Source organism: Capsella rubella, unplaced genomic scaffold (assembly GCF_000375325.1).
Source record: "Capsella rubella cultivar Monte Gargano unplaced genomic scaffold, Caprub1_0 scaffold_7, whole genome shotgun sequence".
NCBI lineage: Eukaryota > Viridiplantae > Streptophyta > Magnoliopsida > Brassicales > Brassicaceae > Capsella > Capsella rubella.
Genome location: NW_006238917.1, coordinates 2,402,823 through 2,423,230, shown reverse-complemented (window position 1 = coordinate 2,423,230; position 20,408 = coordinate 2,402,823). Strand labels below are relative to the sequence as shown.

The 20,408-nt window shown below is 37.7% G+C and overlaps 8 protein-coding genes across 9 annotated transcripts; 5 read left to right on the top strand and 3 right to left on the bottom strand.

Moving 5' to 3' along the window:
* Nucleotides 1–236: 236 nt before the first annotated feature.
* On the bottom strand, nucleotides 237–1,567 carry LOC17880374 (F-box/kelch-repeat protein At4g23580). Its single transcript, XM_006285734.2, has one exon. It carries the CDS (start codon nucleotides 1,425–1,427, stop codon nucleotides 303–305), a length of 1,125 nt encoding a protein of 374 aa, XP_006285796.1. The 5' UTR covers nucleotides 1,428–1,567; the 3' UTR covers nucleotides 237–302.
* A 91-nt stretch (nucleotides 1,568–1,658) lies between these two features.
* Nucleotides 1,659–3,776, bottom strand: LOC17880074 (probable prolyl 4-hydroxylase 9). Its single transcript, XM_006284182.2, has 8 exons — nucleotides 3,467–3,776; nucleotides 3,242–3,364; nucleotides 2,915–3,072; nucleotides 2,722–2,824; nucleotides 2,407–2,502; nucleotides 2,272–2,337; nucleotides 2,055–2,174; nucleotides 1,659–1,956 (listed from the first exon to the last, which is right to left on the bottom strand). The coding sequence occupies exons 1-8, from the start codon at nucleotides 3,578–3,580 to the stop codon at nucleotides 1,870–1,872; spliced, it is 867 nt and encodes a 288-aa protein (XP_006284244.1). The 5' UTR covers nucleotides 3,581–3,776; the 3' UTR covers nucleotides 1,659–1,869.
* A 1,575-nt stretch (nucleotides 3,777–5,351) lies between these two features.
* Nucleotides 5,352–7,812, top strand: LOC17880259 (probable protein phosphatase 2C 63). The gene is made up of 4 exons (XM_006283859.2): nucleotides 5,352–5,928; nucleotides 6,253–6,632; nucleotides 6,995–7,231; nucleotides 7,320–7,812. The coding sequence occupies exons 1-4, from the start codon at nucleotides 5,670–5,672 to the stop codon at nucleotides 7,587–7,589; spliced, it is 1,146 nt and encodes a 381-aa protein (XP_006283921.1). The 5' UTR covers nucleotides 5,352–5,669; the 3' UTR covers nucleotides 7,590–7,812.
* Nucleotides 7,813–8,043: 231 nt separating this feature from the next.
* On the top strand, nucleotides 8,044–9,224 carry LOC17878465 (zinc finger SWIM domain-containing protein 7). Its single transcript, XM_006284688.2, has 5 exons — nucleotides 8,044–8,164; nucleotides 8,243–8,264; nucleotides 8,424–8,529; nucleotides 8,634–8,741; nucleotides 8,827–9,224. Exons 1-5 carry the CDS (start codon nucleotides 8,104–8,106, stop codon nucleotides 8,926–8,928), a joined length of 399 nt encoding a protein of 132 aa, XP_006284750.1. The 5' UTR covers nucleotides 8,044–8,103; the 3' UTR covers nucleotides 8,929–9,224.
* Nucleotides 9,225–9,391: 167 nt separating this feature from the next.
* LOC17877513 (uncharacterized transmembrane protein DDB_G0289901) lies at nucleotides 9,392–10,483 on the bottom strand. Its single transcript, XM_006285762.2, has one exon. It carries the CDS (start codon nucleotides 10,373–10,375, stop codon nucleotides 9,422–9,424), a length of 954 nt encoding a protein of 317 aa, XP_006285824.1. The 5' UTR covers nucleotides 10,376–10,483; the 3' UTR covers nucleotides 9,392–9,421.
* Nucleotides 10,484–10,979: 496 nt separating this feature from the next.
* LOC17880337 (E3 ubiquitin-protein ligase RNF170) lies at nucleotides 10,980–13,028 on the top strand. Its single transcript, XM_023777953.1, has 6 exons — nucleotides 10,980–11,046; nucleotides 11,122–11,502; nucleotides 11,839–12,035; nucleotides 12,162–12,260; nucleotides 12,466–12,517; nucleotides 12,639–13,028. The coding sequence occupies exons 1-6, from the start codon at nucleotides 10,980–10,982 to the stop codon at nucleotides 12,794–12,796; spliced, it is 954 nt and encodes a 317-aa protein (XP_023633721.1). The 3' UTR covers nucleotides 12,797–13,028.
* Nucleotides 13,029–13,191: 163 nt separating this feature from the next.
* LOC17878422 (armadillo repeat-containing protein 6) lies at nucleotides 13,192–15,949 on the top strand. Its single transcript, XM_006284981.2, has 8 exons — nucleotides 13,192–13,432; nucleotides 13,580–13,891; nucleotides 13,973–14,256; nucleotides 14,465–14,593; nucleotides 14,680–14,802; nucleotides 14,959–15,066; nucleotides 15,261–15,439; nucleotides 15,535–15,949. The coding sequence occupies exons 1-8, from the start codon at nucleotides 13,297–13,299 to the stop codon at nucleotides 15,656–15,658; spliced, it is 1,395 nt and encodes a 464-aa protein (XP_006285043.1). The 5' UTR covers nucleotides 13,192–13,296; the 3' UTR covers nucleotides 15,659–15,949.
* Nucleotides 15,950–16,871: 922 nt separating this feature from the next.
* Nucleotides 16,872–19,777, top strand: LOC17880609 (serine/threonine-protein kinase SRK2E). Of its 2 annotated transcripts, none has more exons than XM_006283926.2 (10): nucleotides 16,872–17,441; nucleotides 17,760–17,834; nucleotides 17,928–18,029; nucleotides 18,110–18,163; nucleotides 18,255–18,347; nucleotides 18,436–18,528; nucleotides 18,735–18,839; nucleotides 18,933–19,031; nucleotides 19,134–19,332; nucleotides 19,426–19,777. In XM_006283926.2, the coding sequence occupies exons 1-10, from the start codon at nucleotides 17,271–17,273 to the stop codon at nucleotides 19,521–19,523; spliced, it is 1,089 nt and encodes a 362-aa protein (XP_006283988.1). In that variant the 5' UTR covers nucleotides 16,872–17,270; the 3' UTR covers nucleotides 19,524–19,777. The 2 variants fall into 2 exon arrangements, with proteins under 2 accessions (XP_006283988.1, XP_023634394.1); XM_023778626.1 differs by having other exon boundaries at nucleotides 17,311–17,433.
* Nucleotides 19,778–20,408: the final 631 nt, after the last annotated feature.

The following is a 20,408-nucleotide window of genomic DNA, read 5'->3' as shown; positions in this document are numbered from 1 at the left end:
GAAGAGTTTAAAAAAAAAAAAAAATTGAAGAAGATTCTTTCCCTTTTCTGTCGGCAACTTTTGGATGATGATTCTAAACCAAACTAATCGCAGATGATGCCACCCACACACACAAAAACTAATATCATTCTTGTGACAAATTAAAAACTCACATAAAAAAAAAGAGTTAAGTGATGCATGTGCACACTATATGTTTTTTTACGTAAACTATATGTTTACTTTATTAATAGGGATTTTGTAGAAAAGGGAAAAAAAAAAAATTCAAAACAGAATGATATGAGATATCTATTGATATGGTGAATTCACCAAACCGTAGCAGTAAGAGCATGCACCAAAGTCACTAAATTGGTGGATGTTAACAAATCCTCAACCCCCTCAAGCGTCCCGCGGATTTCCCCATCTTGGAGGCTTTCGAGCGCAATCTCCCCACACCAAACAATTTTCTTTTCATCAACTACCACGTACTCTTCCCACAAAATCGCTATTTTCCCACCATGATCTGCCAATTTAACATTCTTTTCATCTAAAGGCAACTTAGGCTGCCATCCTTGTCCTTCCATACCTTTCAAAGATTTCCATAATCTTGTTTTGAGATCGTACCAATATATCATTTGACCACCGTAACGGCAGAACACGTTCTGTATTACGCAAAAAGATGATGGTGACGCCGCATAACCCCATACAGTATTCATGGTTATGTCTGCCCTTCTCCATCTACCTTTATGCAGCTTATAAGTAGCTCTTTTTTCCTGAGACCTCACATAGATTGTTCCTTCATATCCTACGCATAGGTACTTAGAGCCTCCGCATATCTCCTCGGAAGGGATCTGTAGAAACTCCCAAGTCTGCGTCTTCGTATCAAAAACCTCCATCCAATTTGTTGGATCGAGATGGTCACATCCACCCATTACATATATTTTGCCATCGAGGGTGCAAGCAGATGGGAACACACGAGGCACTTGCATACTTGGGGCTTCACGCCATGTTTGGGAACGACTGTCCATGACCATAACCTTAGATGATGGATTCTTCTCCGATCCGCCGCCAATAGCATATATATGGGGACCAACCACTACAACACCCGACATGGTAGAATTGGGAGATGGAATCGGGACCAGGACTTTTCTAGAGCTATTTGATCTCTTGTCGATGATGAACCAACGTAGTAAGTCATAGTCTGGAGTGAGTCGTAAGCATACGTAAAGACAACTCTCGGTGCAACCTAAGAGGGTTCTGGTTGCGTAAAGCTCCATTGAATTAACGAGAGAACGAAATCTCTTAGAGACTAAGTAGAGAGTTGGATAATAAAATCTTGGGACACGGGCTAAGCAGTTTAATAACACATCATCAGAAAGCATAAGAGTTGTATCCGATAGCATAAGAGTTTCTCTAATTCTTTTCATCGGTGGCTCTTCTCCATCATTCATGGTTATCGGTCACCTTGTCAATCGTAGGTTTAATAGATGTTTTATCAAATACCTTCTTTTGCGTCTCCACGGATCACGAGCCTACAATCTTTATATATGGAGTTATCTCTCATTCCAACCTCATTGGGAATTAGAAATATAGTAAATTCCTAAAACATATACACGTATGTATATATCCTTCTTTTTAACTAGGATACTTTCCTATTATTATTACCTAATACAGTTAGTAAAAAAAGAACATCCAACTATACACCATCAATTAGTAAATTATACATATTAAACTAGTGTAGCTTGTTTTAAAACTATTTTGTATCATCCACATCATAAGAAAACTCAATAGCTACACTGTTTCGGCATAGAACTGTACACGGAAGGATCCATCAGCAGATTTTCAGTCAAAAGATAGAAGAGGTGAGATCAATGGAGGATAAACAAACCTAACTTATTCTTCTTGGTCTTGGTCTCTGATCCATTTGGTCGCTACCCATTTCTCTCCTTTGGTCACCGGGCAGCTCCCATGGAGCGAAGTCTGCATAAGCATTGCAACCATAGTCAAACAACTACTATAGCTAATCCAGGGAATTGGAGTCAAAGAGAAGAATTGAAATGTGTTCAAACTTTGTTTACCTGATCAATCGTTCCATTTGGAAACACAGAATAGAAAAGAAGACCATCTCCCTTCCGAGGTTTTACTTTCAACCCAATACATTGCTTGTAATCGTATCCGGTGCCCATGTTAGAACCGTTCTGTCAAGTCAAGAGCGTTTGAGTGGAGGCATAAAAACTAAGTACAAGGGTCTGAACAGTTATGTAAAGTATGCACAATGCTATATCGTAAACTGACCTCAAATGGGAACATAGTTTCACCGCCTTCTTCTACATCGGATAAGTACAACAGGAAGGAAGCAATCTGCGTAAAAGCAAGTGAGGTCTCGGGTTCTCAAGAAAACTATGAACACGACAGATTTAAGGATTTTACCCTTTGGCTTGACTGTGGTCCATATTCTGTTGGGTTGAAAACGTCATAGTGGGAATCATACTTTTGGCCAAGTTCATACCGCAAAATATTAAAAGACTGCAAAAACATCAGATCAGACCCCTCGTGTTAAATTATATATCAAAATCATCAGTCTTTTTACAACATGCCGGTATTAAATGTAAAGCTGATTTCAGGAATCACGATCCAAGATTTTGCAATCACGAAAAAGTCACAGCAAAAAGGTGATAAGCACTCAACCAAAGGCCACCAAGCCATAGCAATAAATGCCTAAAAATGCATATTGTTACCACTAACCTCTCCATGTGTCCTTGGGATCATTGTAGCCCTTGCGATCTTCTTTTCAACAAAATCCAGGGCACCAGTACTTTCTTCTGAAGCACTGACAAAAGTTCCTGAGCTGTAACAACACATACAAGTCAGAAAAATGATGACGCTTACTGAGGAATCTTTGATTGGAGAAGACATTGCCATATGAAACTAGAAAGACCTTGTTCTAGTGCCCTTAGTGTTCTCAGCAGTTTCTCCTTTGCGGAGAGCCAAAGCAGAAGGTTTCAAATTAATCTTTGCTCTGTCGATAATGGCTTGGCATTGTTCTGCAGTTGCAAAATTGGGAAAATATATAGCCCTCGGTCTCCAACTCAGTACCTGACCAATTTTAGAGAACTTGCCTCAATTGACTAATTGCTAAGACAACACAGTAATCTAAAACTCATAGTCATAATCACCAGAAAACAAAGGTCAAGTAGATCAAAAAGCACTAACTAAACGATTTCACCTCATTTGCCAATCCAAAAATAAGCAACAAAAATCAGACCTGAAACGGAATCGATCCAACAGATTCATCTCCAGTAACACCATGAGGCATAGAGGCAGCTTCGTCTCCCCCATCCTCCATCACCTCCAACATTCTCAACCTGGGTTTAACACGAGGCACATCCTATTCCCAAACCAAACAAAAAACCATCGATTAAGTCACAAATCCGAGACAGAGAGACTTCAAATCGCATCTTAAAACATATCAGCGAGTTTCCCACCACACCTGAGAAAGCAGAGTGGAACCATAGAAACCAACGAGGAAACAGAGAGAGCAGAAGACGATAACAGTGGCTAACCCTAGCTTCTTCCTCTTGTAGCTCTTCAATCTGCTCTTCATCTAGCCTTCTTCCGAGTCCGATCAAGTAAGGTTTCCGATGAAAGTCTTCGCCGGCGTGAGTAACGAACCCCAAAGTCGTCGAGACGCTTTTCCTTCGATCCAGTGAAGGAGCTGAAGCACCCAAAAAAAATGAAAGTTTATATAAATATGTTTTACAATTTTGATGATCAGATCTTTCTCTTGTTGACCATTTTTTATTTTTGTTGTTGTTCTCTTTACCGGTCAAGAGTCAACACATTACCAAAGATGCGCCCTTTTTATGGTTGGAGTTTAGTTACATAAAATTTGATTGCCTAGAAGTTTTGTTTTGAGTGGAACTTGGAAGTTAATTGTGATTTTAATTTGGTGGCTTCTCTTGAGCTGTTTTGCCTTAATTCAACGATGTGATTATGACTTTGCAATTTTGAATGGATACTGAGAATATAAAGGTGTGATATGAATGAACTGCAACATTGAATGTGTATATATGGTAAGAAAAAAGAATGATTCATTCTCTATATTATTTGAACATTTAAACTGAATCTGTGATTTAAATTTTGAAAAAAAGAATTAAACACTTCATTACTATCGTTAGCCTTTAAAAACTTGTAGTATTATTTAACTGTTAAATATGAAAAGAAAATGTGCGCTTTGGAAAACACAAGTGCCAATGTGTATAAATTATAATTAGAGGTAGCGAGAAAAATCATTCACACTGAAAAAAAAGAATGTCAAACGTCAAAAGAGTATTAAGGACAACTTGGGAGAATGTATTTTCGAGTAGCCTCCGCGTATCTTTTATAACAAGTCCATCGATCCACGTCAATTTCTTTCTTTTGCTATTAGCTGCACAACTTTTTTTTTTTTTTTATAACCAAATTAAATGTGCAACTTGTAATTAAATTAATTTATAAACAGTAACATTGACAAGTTTATAAATCAATTATCTAGCACAACACACAAAGGGTTTTGACCAGAACAATAATAATAATTTTATTCATACAGAGGAAACCGTACCGTAACGTGACAATAGAACTAGAATTAATAAAATAGAAATACTAAGATGAGTAGATTAGCCGGAAAATGTATTCAGTAGTTATCCGTATTTCTTATTTGACAAGCAAATATATTATCATCGTTACACGTTGGCTACAGCAGCGTTACTCATCATCGTTACCCGTTCTCTCTCAAATTATTACAACAATATTTTCCCACTAATAATATAATAAAATACAAAGAAGAAGAAGAAGAATATGCAAAATAGAATTTACTTATTCACACGACTTGCAAATTTTGATAAAATAATTTGGAGATTTACCTCATTGCATTTCCACATTCCATATTTTTAATTATTAAGAAGAAGGAAAACTATCCTAGTTGTGATTATTTTACATATTTTTTTGTTTGACATGAATTTAGATTTAAAAAGGCCTAAGTTTTCTAATTAATATTTTAACATGGACGGTATTAATTCAAATAAATATATAAATAAATATGACATCATTTTTCTATAATAAAAACGTAAGAGTAGCTGTTGGTTTTAGATATTTTTTGGTTGGTCCGCATTAGAGAAAACATAATTATTCCAGAAGAAATATATGTTTATTATTCAAAAACAGATACTTATCAAAAATATACGGCAATGACGTTTTATGATTTTTTATTTCTTTATTCCACCCAAAAAAATTGTTTATTTGCGGAGAAAAAATTGCCAATTGGAGAAGAAAACAACACGTTGAAAAAACCCGCATATATAAGTGGGACGGGGATTTATGGTAGAATTGAAAAAAGCACGGCAACAAATTAAAAAGAACGACGCGTAGTCTACGTCGGATTATAAGGAACGGCATAAGAAGTCCAAGTCATCTCTCCCTCTCTCTCTCTCTACAGATTCTTCTTCATTCTTCTTCTTCACGCGGTATTCTTTTTACCAACTCAACACACAAACCCCTTAAAACCGATCAGATCAATCAAAACGAACGGATCATAATCCAATCCAATCCCAAAATTCCCCGTTGATTTGTTTTTTTTTTTCTGTTTCCATTTCTCTCCAGTCTCTACTCGACACTGTTTGTATTGAAAAAAAACCCCTAAGTAAGAGTTGGGTGTGATGTTGCGAGCTTTAGCACGGCCTCTCGAACGGTGTTTGGGAAGCAGAGCCAGTGGTGATGGTTTACTCTGGCAATCGGAATTGAGACCTCATGCCGGTGGTGATTATTCGATTGCGGTGGTTCAAGCCAATTCCAGGTTGGAAGATCAGAGCCAGGTCTTCACCTCTTCTTCTGCTACTTACGTCGGCGTATACGATGGCCATGGCGGACCTGAAGCTTCTAGATTCGTTAACAGACATCTCTTTCCTTATATGCACAGTAATCTTCCCACTCTTCCTTCTCACAATTAGGTTTTTTGGATTCTCGCTGCGTTTTTTTTTCTGTTTTCATGGTCAATAATATTATGAGATCTCTCTATTACCCTGATCATTTCAATATTAGAAGATTCGAAATTTTGGTCTTTGTGATCTTACTGAGATTTTTTTATTTATAAATATTATCACTTTGCTTCGTTCTGTGGTTTTGTAATTTGCTTACTCATTGATTTAGTACCCTTCAGTCACTTAGTATCTTACCTACTCATTGATCATGGTCTTGTTAGTGAATTAACAAGCTTTTGTTTTTGTTTTTTTGTGATTGCAGAATTTGCAAGAGAACATGGGGGATTATCTGTAGATGTTATTAAAAAAGCTTTTAAAGAAACTGAAGAGGAGTTTTGTCATATGGTTAAACGATCCCTCCCGATGAAACCGCAAATGGCTACTGTGGGATCTTGCTGTCTTGTTGGTGCCATCTCTAACGACACACTCTATGTTGCCAATCTTGGGGACTCCAGAGCCGTTCTTGGGAGCGTTGTCCCAGGAGATGTTAATGATAAAAAGGGTGCAGTAGCTGAAAGGTTATCTACTGATCATAATGTTGCTGTTGAAGAAGTCAGAAAGGAGGTTAAGGCGCTTAACCCCGATGATTCACAAATCGTTATATACACTCGCGGAGTTTGGAGGATCAAAGGCATAATTCAGGTATAGCATACTTCTGCTTACTTGCTTGCTTGCGTGATTTTTATTTTCATAGCATCTCTGATGAAGTTTTATGATTGTGTTTTCAATTTTAAAAGGTGTAATCTGATGGGCTTTTTTTCTTCTCTTTTCATTAATATAAATGGGGGCTTGCGATGTTCCAGGAATCCGTCACACGGGCTCCTGCAACGTTTCTTCCCCAGTGGATTTTGTGCTTTTCTATGAATTCCCGGTAGTCAGAGCTCTGCATGATAACGAAGAGACTTGCGTTTTGGTCGCTTTTATATGATAATGACCTTTCCATGCATATTGAGCTCGTTTTTTTTAGTTGGCTGAATTGTTTTTTTTTATGCATTTCTTTATAGGTATCGAGATCAATTGGGGATGTATATTTGAAAAAGCCGGAGTTTTACAGGGATCCGATATTCCAGCAACATGGAAATCCCATTCCTTTGAGGAGACCAGCGATGACAGCCGAACCCTCCATTATAGTAAGGAAGCTGAAGCCACAGGACTTGTTTCTGATATTTGCATCAGATGGTCTCTGGGAACATCTTAGTGATGAAGCAGCAGTAGAAATCGTCCTTAAACACCCAAGAAGTGTAAGTTTTTCCCCTGCACTAAGTAAGAGCTTGGGTCTTTCTCTTTCTGTTAGCTATATAGATTGTTAACTCTCTGGGATCTATACAGGGGATTGCACGAAGACTTGTTAGAGCAGCTCTCGAAGAAGCAGCAAAGAAGAGAGAAATGAGATATGGAGACATAAAGAAGATCGCCAGAGGAATTCGACGACACTTCCATGATGACATAAGCGTCATTGTTGTTTACCTCGACCAGAACAAATCTTCTTCATCAAATAGTAAATTGGTTCAGCAAGGAGGCATCACAGCTCCACCAGATATCTACTCGTTACACGCTGATGAAGCAGAACAACGACGGTTACTCAATGTGTTATACTGACTCTTTTGATTATGGTAAAATGGTTGCTTGGGAAAAGATCCTAATAGGGAGAAAACTTGTTTACATATTTGTTTATTTGTTTTTCTTTAAGAAGATTTTTTTTTTTTTTTATAATACTGTGGAAGTTGGATTTGTATATTCTTTTACCAGCAAAGAAGAACGAAAACCCTTTTCTTTTTGGGCAGAGCAGTTTTGGTTTTGACAAACAATACTTTTGTAAGAAGTCTAGTATCAAAACCGTTTTGTGCACTTCAAAATTATATTGTTTTTTAACGACCTGTATTACATTATTATATACATCACTTCCTAATCGAACTAAACTTCAACTTTGGTCCAATTTCTAAATATAAACCGCTCCCCATCCAAACCAACCCGATTGAACTGAGCTCCCGGATTGAACAATAAATAATGTTGACCACAATTTCTAAACCGAATCAAACCGCGAATCCCCAAGCACACAATAATGTAAAAATGGAAGACTCAGAAACTTTCCCACGGAAGCCAACATTGAACGATGAGCGTCACTCTTTTGGTAGCAGACGCCGTTTGGTCCGACATTGAATCTACAGGCTCAGGTTATCTTTATTTCTTCTTCCTTTCCTTGTTTTTCAATAAAACAAATTTCGTTGAATTTTTCCTTTTTTTTATGGCAGTAACCGAAGAACATCTCTCAATGTCAGTTCTCCCCCAAACCAATTCTATTGATTTATGCTCTTTCGTCTGATAATTTTGTGGGCATGATGATGAGTATGATTAGGGTTTGAGTTACCTCTGAATCTTATCAAGGCAAGAGATTTATTGAGTTAGAAACTGAAGTATGTGTTTGCAATTCAGCTTGCATTTGTTATTTGGTAAGAATCTTGAGAAAGCAACCAGAATTATCGACAAAAGAGGTGTGAAGAAAATCTCTGGATTACCCAGTGGGAGATCCATCTTTCAGGCAGGTCTCTCACATCATCAACACATCCCACAGGTTATTCAAGCAGATAGTTTTGATATCTAACTAAGAAGATTGTTTTGTGCTTTGTGTTGTTTTTTTATTAGGTTGTAGGAGAATCTCAGAAGAGAGAAGAGTATCTCTGCTTCCCAGGAGATTACTGTGGATGTTATTCTTTCTTCTATGATGTTGTTAGCAGAGGGGAGCAACAATGTGTAAGATTTTTCTATTCACTTTTAGGTTTAGAGTTTGTATCTACTGCTACTGACTCTTTATATCTTTCTGGTTCTTTTGGCAAAGTGTAAACATCAATTGGCTGCGAGGTTGGCTTCTTCTTTGGGCACATACAGCGAAATTGAGGTCTCGGATGACCATCTTGCCTTGATGCTCTCAAAGATCTGAAGCTTTCAATACATATACAGAAGCTACAAGTGAAGACACAAGTAATTTCTTAGGCTTATCTGTGTCGTTGAAAATTATGCGGCTCAAGATTCTTCACTTGTGTGATGAACAATGTTGCTTCATCTATTCTGTTTAACTTGGTAGTAGTATATAATCCATCAACGATTGAGTTATATGTTTTCTGGTCTGGTCTACATGAGGTGATAGTTTACTCAAACATTAGTAAGTGCTAATTAAGGTACTGTAGGTGATCTTCTTTAACTCAAAAACTTGAGCAGCTTCAAGTCTTTTAGGTATTTGTACTAAGTCTTGAATTCAACATATTGAACTTCTTTACTTCAGTGGAAGAAAACTATAACTTTGTTAAGTAAATAATCATTCCATAAAACTTTCAGTGACCAATGTAACAAAGATTTACTAATAGAAGAAAAAAAAAACCACCAACAAACTCAGAGTTTAAGAAAAAGGAAAGAGCAAGTGGATTTAATTAGAGCTAGTGAGAAGAAGGGTGGGGAATCGGGTGGACAGAGAACTTCATGTTGTGGTTGCAGTCGTTGTGGTCTCCACTGGCGAAGTAGTAAGTCTGAACCTTACGGAGAAGCAACTTGAAGCCTCCTGATGATGGACCTCTTCGTGCAGTCAGCTTCTTGCCTCTGGTCACATCGCATCTCTTGAAGCTCCTCATGTCTGGGAGCAAGTATACGTCGTTCTTCTTGTTATGGTGCTTCGTCTTGGATTGGGGTTGATCATTGTTGTTGTACGTGAAAACAAGAACATCGTTGACGTAGATAGGGCCATGCTTTGAACTCCATTCTGTGTACCCGTATCCGCTTTTCCATACAGTTACCTCAATCTTTCTTCCAGCACGTATTGGAGCCGCGTGGTTGTGTGTAGAGCCAGCGATACTTGAGTGGTTCGAGCCAGAGGTCTGATTGTTGTGTGTAGAGCCATCAATGTTCGAGTGGTTTGAGCCAGCGCTCTGGTTGTTGTGTGTAGAACCAACGATGCTTGAGTGGTTTGAGCCAGAGCTGTGGTTATTGTGTGTAGAGCCAATGATGCTTGAGTGGTTGGAGCCCGAACTGTGATTGTTGTGTGTAGAGCCAGCGATGCTCGAGTGGTTCGAGGCAGAGCTGTGACTTTTGCGTGTAGTGCCAGTCCCACTGGAATGGTGTGAGCCAGAGCTGCTTCCCCAACCCCAGTCTGTATCTGTTCCGTCAGAGCTCCATCCCCAACCCCAGCTTGAACCACCCGAGTTAGAGTCTGAACCACCAGAACTTGAGCCAGAAGAACCGCCAGAGTTGCCGTCAGAGCTCCAACCCCAACCCCCGTTGGAACCGGACTGGCCAGAACCCCAACTCCAGCTCCAGGCTTCAGCACTCCCGGAGAAGACAAACGCAGTAACCAGGAGGACTAGGAGTAGCTTGCGTGCCCCAGAGAGACGACCCATGTCTTCTTCTTCTTTGATGTGTTTCTAAATTTATTGCTTTATGTTCTTCTGCTTCTTTTTTTGTTGGTTTTGTGATGAGCTCTTTTAGTGTATAGAGGTTCTGTATTTATAGAGACTATGATGAGTTAGAGAGTCGGTTCCCAATTTACATAGGAAATACAAATTGTTCGTATACAAAATAACAAAAATAAGTGGATACCCTTATCTTAATCACATACGATTAGATGATCCCTTCCAATTCCTATTTGAACTTTAGGTCAACAAAAATAAAAGTGAAAACAAGGAAAGAAGCGTGGTCCTTTCTAGATATCATGAGTTCCGTAAATATGCAAGTGACATTTAGCATGAAGAAACGCACAAACCTTATAAAAAAACTTCGCATGCAGAACCTCAAAAGAACAAGGCAAGTGATCACTGTTAATTTGTTATTAAACGAACAACTATTATTATAGTCAAAACAAAGTTTGTTTGATGTATATGAATTTTGGTATTTACTTTTTCCAAGTCCGGCTCTAAGTTAGGCCAATATACCCTAATTAAACACTAGTGATATTATAATTCATATACTAAAATGAATCTGACATGTGTCCAACTACCAACTAAAATGACTTCTTTGCCTGAATGGGTCCTTTACGTTGTTGAGAATAGCGAGGACAAATTGGTCATTCAATGTTCTAAAACACGCTTTGATTTTTACTTATCCAATTAATAAACTGTTGTAATTTGTAAATAATAAATCCAAATCAATTTTTTCTTTTTTCTTCTGTATATTAGGAAACTTCCAAGACGGAGAGAATCCAAAAGTGAAGAGGTTTGCGAAAGTAAAATTTCCCCCTTAGGGAGAGCACTTTGGGAGGAGGACATGGAGGTAACACCCGACGATGTTTTGCCGGAGGTTAACGCCGCCGCGGTGACGGAAAACTTTGATCGGAACGAGCTCGTGGAGTCGTCGAACGCCGTCGTGCTTGCTGACGGAGTCGTGGCGGCTGTGGACAGGAAGATTGAAGCGGAGGATCGTGGAGAGAGGGAGATAGAGAGCGAGACGCCTCCAGAAGATGATGTTTGTCCGATCTGCTTCGGCTCTTTTACGGTTCCTTGTCGAGGGAATTGTGGTCATTGGTATTGCGGTTAGTGTTTTGATTTTTGCTTCTTCTTCTTCTTCTTCTAGATTTTCTTTTGAGCTATTTCATCTACATTGAAGTGTCAAGCTTGTTTCCTTTTGGGATACTTCTGATCGCTAGAGGAAGATTGGTAGAACGTGAGAATTGCTTATCTGCTATTGCCAAAGAAACGTCATTTACTTGGTTTGGAATCGATTTAGGGTTTCAGTTTTTGGATTTTTGGGAGTAACCCTTTTGGTTGTCACAACTGATTAAACTTTTGTAAATGCTGATTCTTTCGATATTTCTGTCCCATGGAGTGTTGTTTGCAATAGCACTAAACGGCAAGTTGATTTTGTACAGGAAGTTGCATCTTACAGTACTGGAACTATGCTGCAATATCTAGGCCTTGCAAGTGTCCCATGTGTTTACGGCACATCACTAAGCTGTCACCAGAAGCAACTTTGCAAGAGCGCCAGGAGCAAGAAGTGAAGGAGGTTCTTGATAAGATCCGTAGGTATAACCGTCTCTTTGTTGGAGGTCTAACTGGCTTTGTTCAGGTAAGGTCTTTTGATTTTATGATTTTTGTTTTGCTTCTCTTTATAGTTTGATGCATTTCTTATCTCTTTATACATATTCCTCCTTGTAATGACTTGGCAAAACCATTCATCTCTCGAATATTTCAGAAGCTGCACGAGCTACCTTTTCTAATGAAGAGAATGGTGTGGCATATGATGGATACAGATGTGAACAATCTGTATTTTCACGAAGTGCGCATCTTTGCAGTTAAGAACACCTTACCCTGTAATTTACTTTTCATAGTTTAGTTATTATCTCTACCCACTTATTTTTCTTGTCTATACTAATGGTCACGCAAGGCTACACATATCTCATTCTCTCTCATTATCATAGGATATATATTCTGTTATTTAATGGCCATTGCTTTCCTCATTGAAAGCTGAGAAACTAAGTTTGTTCTGGTGTTTGCAGATGTTCATGAGTACCATTTACACTGCCGCAGAGTTTAATTTCATCCCAACGGGTAAGTTACCTCACAAATCATAAACCAGCAGTGACAGGTTAAAAAATCTGAATGTGGTTCCAAGCCCTCTTTGGGTACAAGGCTTTAAGCTTTCCAAGATTGATTTTACCGTTTTCTACAGGTGGGTTCAGAATAGTGACAGTTTTTGACTACGCTGCGATAGCTATGATCCTGATTCTGCGCTTAGTAGGGATCTACCGGAGGAGACGGCTTGCTCAGCAGATCAGACATCTAGCAGCTGCAGTAATTCAGGAGCCGGAAAGAGAGCAAAGGGAATAGTAACAGAAAAGTGAATGTATTAGAAGTCTTGTGCAGTTTGATCCTTGTGGATAGGAATGGTAGATCATAGAAACCTCTGAGTTTGTGCAGTTTTACAAAGAATATGATTCCAGATGTTATTATAACAGTAAAAAGAAAATGATGGGAAAGTAGTTATCTCTGAAAAAACGTTTTACAAATTCGGAGAGTAAAGGTTTAACTCTAAATAAGAATGATGAGTGGTTTATGTTAAGTTTCAAAATAAATTGGTCTTCCGAGACCTTCTTAACGACACAGTGCCTGTGGTCTTAGAAGAACGACTGAATTGTAGAAACACGACCCCTTCTGGTGATAAAACGGCGTCGATTCATATGACTATCTCTTGGGTGTTTTTTTTTAATATATTTATTTTTCCGCTTTCAAATCAGTGAAGTGTATTTCTTTCGCCCTTTTCTACTTCCAAACTTAATTTGAAAGCGAAATTTCCCGATCTATCGAATCGCAGCGGCGGAGGAAGGAGAATGGGTGTACGTGCAATATCTCAAGAGGCGTTCGACGATCTAGTTAGGGAAAATGTGGAAGATCTTGGGATGGAACCCTCCGAAGCTCTCGAAGACGCTCTCCACACTCTCAAGCTCCAAGGCGTCGATCTCTCTGGTCCGTAAACATTTCTCTCCTCTCTTCTTTTATTTCCTGAAAAAGAAAACAAATCTATTTGTTGTTTCCTTTTCACTCGAACTGGATTTACACTTATCGAGTCTGCGTTGAGTTCAATTGTGTGTGTTTGTTTATTATGCTACACAGGGATCATCACCTGTGTTCCTGGAGAAAGTAGCATTAAGGACAATCCCGTAATTGCTTGTTTGGATAGATTAAAAGAATTCGATAGTGTTTCTATAGACGGACCTCTTCGACATGAGGATTTCGATGAGATTTCGAGTTTGTTCGTCAAGCTCAACGAGCTGTGTAGCAGCCAAGACTCAGGGAACGCTGCAATTGCGACAAAGCATGGCGCTGTGGACTTAACATGCTCGATGTGTTCCAAAATCAAGATTGGCCCCGCAAGTAATCGTATTCTTGTTCCTTGTTTGAAAGCTTTGGCTGTGTTGATCCGTGGTATAACTCCTTTTCTCGAATTTGTGTTTCTTGTGTGTTATCAATTGTGATTGATGCTGATCATATGTCATTTCATTGCAGACATTCAGAGCACAGAGGCATTCAGGAACTGCACTGGACCACATATTGTTGTTGATCTCTTACGTGCTTCGATCTCTGCTCCTGATTCGTTGGATGCTGGTTTTGCTGTTGTTGCTGCTGCATCAACTGGTAATGAAGTTGTCAAACAGTTATTCATGGAACTTAAAATCGATGAACTCATTCTGCAAGTGCTGAAGAGGGAGAGTAAAACTACCATTAGAGCTCTGTATGAAGCTATATGTGTTCTTTTGACTCCTGATGACACCCGTGTTGTTGCTTCCCAAGTAAGTAGGATTACATTCGTTTGGGATATGCCAATTTTGACTGCTTGAATGAAAAATTAAGGGTGAAATTTTTTGACCATTTGGTATAAATCGTTGTTTTTTGTGTTTGAAACCATGAAGATAATTGCTGATAGTCTTTTATGTGCTTATTCTTGGACATGCTTTGAGAACACAAAATCAACTATATTCTTGCTTTCATGTGTTTTAGGTTTATGGTTATGCACGAACTTTTGCCAAATTAGGGATTGCAACTGCCCTCACCGAAGCATTACAGGCAGGAATTGGCTCTGATAGCTTGGTGTCAGCAAGTACTGCCTTAAAAGCAATTGCTGTAAATGTAAGTCTCCTAGTTGAAATCCCTGTGTCATAACATGTAACTGGTTAGATAATTGCAAGTTCCTCATCTGGTTTTGCTGTAAACAGGATGAAATATGCAAATCTATTGCTGAAACTGGTGGAATAGATACACTTCTTCGGTGTATTGATGATAGCGGTGAGCAAGGCAACAAAACTGCTGCTAAGACATGTTGTTCGCTTTTGTCTAAGGTGAGTAGCTTCTAACATGTCCTGCATGCTGCCTCTATTGTCTTCACTGCCTTTATTCAAAATTCTTAAATTCGGCGCTTCAAGTATACTGATTTAGACTTGCGTTCTAATCACATGTGAGAAATGTTTGTCTAAACTTTTTATTTTAATCTCTAGTTGGCAGGAAGTGACTCTAACAAGAGTACCATAGTTGAGAAGCGGGGTCTTGACAAGCTAATCAAACTCGCACAACGATTCTCTGACGATCCTCTAATCATACAAGAGGTAAGTAATACCAAACGAAAACCTTTAATTACATTCAGTTTTCATGTCTAGAGAAGATACTTTTGACTACAGTTCACGTCTATGGCAGTTTTACACTATATAAGAACGTAATGTCGAGTGAAGAATGTTTCGTGTAGCAATAGGGTCTGAGTGCATAGTCCTTGTGGTTGACCCCAATATACTGGTTGGTTCAGGTCATGTTGATAATCTCTATAATCTGTCTGAGATCACCAGACCACGCAGCCAAAGCCATAGAAGCTGGAGCTGGTGATCTAGCGGTCCAAGCTATGAAGAGGTTCCCAATAGCAGGCCTAATGCAGAGAAACGCTTGCAACATGATAAGGAACATGACTGTAAGAAATGCAGAGAACAGGTAAACTGCCCTGTTTCCAAATTTGCAATCAACCAAAATGCACATATTACAAATTCTTTTTATCATATCGACTTCTGTCTGCTTGCACACTACAGAACTATTCTGCTTGCTAATGGAATTGAAAAGCTGATAAGGACTGCGAAGGCCAATAATGAGATATGCAGAGCCGCTGCAACAGATGCACTGAGAGACCTTGGCCTTGATAACTACAATAATTAAGGCCGATCTTTCTCCATTGATTCTGTGAGGTTGGTACCAGTTGTTTTTGCATTGTCTTATGCGTCAGTCAAAGCGAGTCAGGAAGAACGCAAGAACTGGATTTTACAGATGTTCATCAACAGTTTGCATTGAGTTCAATCTTTTGGGTAGAAAGCATTCCGATGTAGGATTTTTTGTAACGATTGTTTTTGTTTGTTCGAATGCTTGAAAAATGTTTCTACAAATAGAAAATATTTTGATTGGAGAGGTCGAGTGAAAAGGGTTGTCTCTACTTGGGAATGATTTCTAGAAGAGTGTTTTCGGAATATATTATTGTACGGATGGGATATGTGTATCGTTAAGATGAAATGGTGCGTCATGTGGATCGTGGAGAAAGAATATTTAATACTAATAGAGAGAGATTATGATGGGCTACGAATGCTGATGAATGCAACTCTATCGGTTTCTACTTTTAGGTGAAGATCTGACAAAATAGCCAACTACATCTCGACATTTGTGGCAACCTTTTTTCTTTATTTTCCTTTTTTAAATGCTAAAATGTTTTTTTATATACCGAAATAGAAAGCAAATCTTTTTAGTGGCCATAAATACATGATGAGCAGTAGACGTTTCTATGATTACTCCATTAGCCTTTAAAAAGTACAAAATTGAGGGTTTTTTTTCTTTCTGGATTGCTATGTAGTAGTGAATTTATTTATTTTAGTACAGATATGATACTAATTGAAAAACTAATTCTTTGATTTAACAATTTTCTTTTATTAAATCAAATTTATGAAAATTAAACTCAAAATCTGTTATTGTAATATCTCTTACCATTTTAATAATTGTAATGATTACACTTTAGTCAGTTTACAAAAAAAACTTTGTTAATGATGAAGAGGTGACCTCACTGATATATATATATATATATATATATATATTCGAGTGTAAAGTAGATAAAATTAAGTCCATAGTTCATTATAACTTCATCGAAATTATTATTTCTTTGATACTATTTAGTAATTTAATTATTAGAAAGAGTAGAAGTTATATTAGCCAACACGGTAATGTGCCCATGGTTTGTCAGAAACGTTGAAAGAAGAAGGGTAAGTCCGTCATTACGTTCGATGTCCCCATACTTTGACAAATCACAATTCAACAAAAAGCGAAAAACTTCTTCTCTTTTTCTCTCTCTTTTGTTTGTTTTAGCTTGCTTCAAGCTGTGGTTTAAACAGAGCAGAGAGAGCTGTTCTCTTTTTTTTTTTTCTATATGGTGAGAGGAAACGAGAGCTGATAGAGAGAAAGAGGGAAACAAAGCTCAAGATCACGAGCACTTTTCTCTTCTTCTCATTATTGAGCGATCAAAAGGGATCTCAAGAAACCCACTTGTTGTTGGTTAGATACTTCACGGGTCTCCTCAAACGTCTCTTTCTCACAACCATAACTTGATCACCCCACTAGTCCTTCCCTCCCCTCAACGGCTCAAATTACTCCACCTCACAACCCCGTCTCTTCATTTCCTCGGATGTCGAGGTGACGTTAGATATTATCTCCCACAAAACAAAACATCATCATCTGACAAAACAGAAACTGTAAAGTTGCAGCAGAGAGACAGAGTAAAAGAGGTAAACAAATGGATCGGCCAGCAGTGAGTGGTCCAATGGATTTGCCGATTATGCACGACAGCGATAGGTATGAGCTCGTCAAAGATATTGGCTCCGGTAACTTTGGAGTTGCCAGATTGATGAGAGACAAGCAAACTAATGAGCTTGTTGCTGTTAAATATATCGAGAGAGGTGAGAAGGTCAGTTCCTTTTTTTCTTTCTTCATTTTACCTTATATTTCAACTCCTCTCTAGGTTGTTCTTGAATTCAAAGAATTCCTTTTTGTGTTCTCATCATCCAATCAGAGATGTGTGTTTGATTGCTAATGTCATAATTTATAGCTATGGATGGTTTTGATCACTGATGTAGGAATGAGTAAATGGTTTCTTTGTTCTGCATGCTCTGTTTTATTTTTATTTTGTGTAGTGTTGTTTTGAAGGCTCTAGGTGTTTTAGATGGCTATAACTCGAATGTGGAACTTGATATTAATGGTAGGAGTTTCTTTGGATTTACTACAGATAGATGAAAATGTAAAAAGGGAGATAATAAACCACAGGTCCTTAAGACATCCCAATATCGTAAGATTCAAAGAGGTATGTATGTTTCAACTCTCTTTAGGCTGTTTTCTTATTACTAACATTCAAGTTAAAGAGAAACTCTATATTTAATCCCCATGTTTGCTTCAGGTTATATTAACACCGACCCATTTAGCCATTGTTATGGAATATGCATCTGGAGGAGAACTTTTCGAGCGAATCTGCAATGCAGGACGCTTCAGCGAGGACGAGGTTTGTTCTTTCTTGTCTCTCTCTTCGCTTTAATGGTTAATGTAAGATTCCAAAATGCTGAGATTAATATTACCTTGTAGGCAAGGTTTTTCTTCCAACAGCTCATTTCAGGAGTTAGTTACTGTCATGCTATGGTAATGATGAGAAATATTCTGTTTTTAAATCAATGCTTCTTCATCTTCTGTGAAAAAGAGCTGACACAAATGATAAACTTTTATTTTGTAGCAAGTATGTCACCGAGATTTAAAGCTTGAGAATACCTTATTAGATGGTAGTCCGGCTCCTCGTCTAAAGATTTGCGATTTCGGATATTCTAAGGTATCTTTTCTTTGTCAACCATCTCAAAAACTATATTTTGTATATAGTTTTTGTTCGTATCTCTAAGCTTTGTTTATGTTTTCTTCAGTCGTCGGTGTTGCATTCACAGCCAAAATCGACTGTTGGAACTCCTGCTTATATCGCTCCAGAGGTTCTACTAAAGAAAGAATATGATGGAAAGGTACTACTTTACTAACGAATATAGACTGTAACCATATATTATACAAAGAAACAATTTTACGTATTCTATATATATATAGAAGGAACATGTTTTTTCTTGATGAAACAATCGTTATACTCTGTTCGTCGAGTATCTTGGCTCTTAAAGCATTATGGTGATTCTTGAATTGTTGGTTGAATTGGTCAAATGCATCAAAACTGATTCAGGTTGCAGATGTTTGGTCATGTGGGGTAACTCTGTACGTCATGCTTGTTGGAGCATATCCTTTCGAAGATCCCGAGGAGCCAAAGAATTTCAGGAAAACTATACATGTTAGCCTTACATTTCATGCTTCAACAGTTGAAACATGCACTGTAACTATTGTTTCTTGCTAGCCTAAACAAATCTGTTATGTTCTTGCTCAGAGAATCCTGAATGTTCAGTACGCTATTCCGGATTATGTTCACATATCTCCTGAATGTCGCCATTTGATCTCCAGAATATTCGTTGCTGACCCTGCAAAGGTATAACTACTCTTTATAGTATATATGGTTGAAAGAAGCTTGCACGCTGTATGATTACAATGTGTTTGCTGAATTGGCTTATCTTGGTTGGTTTCTTGGCAGAGGATATCAATTCCTGAAATAAGAAACCACGAATGGTTTCTGAAGAACCTACCAGCAGATCTCATGAACGATAACACGATGACCAGTCAGTTTGATGAATCGGAACAACCGGGACAAAGCATAGAAGAGATCATGCAGATCATTGCAGAAGCAACTGTTCCTCCTGCAGGGACTCAGAATCTGAACCATTATCTCACAGGTGAAAACTACACCAAACGTTTTATTTTTATTTTCTTTATGCATGCCTTCTTCTCAATGTTTGGAAAACTTCTCTTGTTATTGGGATAAACAGGAAGCTTGGATATAGATGACGATATGGAGGAAGACCTAGAGAGTGACCTCGATGATCTTGACATAGACAGTAGCGGAGAGATTGTGTATGCAATGTGATACCATCTCTACGGTGCATTCTGCTACAAAAAAATGTCCCAAAAAAAAAAAAAAAAAAAGGTTGAAGAAGAAAGAAGAATAAAGTGTCGTCTTGTTTGCTATTGAGATTAGCCCCCAACTTTGTCTCAATGGGCACACTTTGAATCTTTAAAATGCAAAAAAAAAAGACTGAAACAATTGATGGGTGTTTTCTTAACATAAAATTGAAAAGGAAAAAAAAAAAACATTTTCATCAATTAGTATTTGTTTTGATATAGTTCTAAACTTTTTCTACATTGGACATGCTTCTTCTTCTTTTTTTCTATTGCTATTTTATTAAAAATAGATGTAGTGAATTTAATCTTGTATTGTAGTTAAAGATCCAATTGGTTGAAGTTGAACAAAGGGAAAATGATATTAATCAGCATCAACTAAAAAGGTAAGCAACTAGACCATACATATAGAATCTAAAAGCAAATAAACTTATATTCCGTAATAATGTAAGATCAACTAAACTAAATACATAAAAACGTAATAAGAAAAGTAAATAGAGTGGGCATATTATGATGTTTTCATGTTCTCTCACAAGAAAAAGATATTCAGAATCCCGCATAAATGTGGATATAGCACATTTATTGATCATTAATATTCTGAAGGACATACGTACGGTAAATTGGCTTTAAAATTAGAATGTGAGTTAAATGTTATCAATAATCACACAGTTTCATTTTTCTTTTGTAAATAATTTTTCGAATAATAATATACTACTACTAGACTAGTATAACGTGTTCATGAAATTTGAAGTTGAGTTGATGAAATTTGATATTTTTTCCTACTTTAAAATATATAATCAGTTTAATTATGCCAAAAATGGGAAGGAAAAAAAGAAAATCAATTATTGAAAAT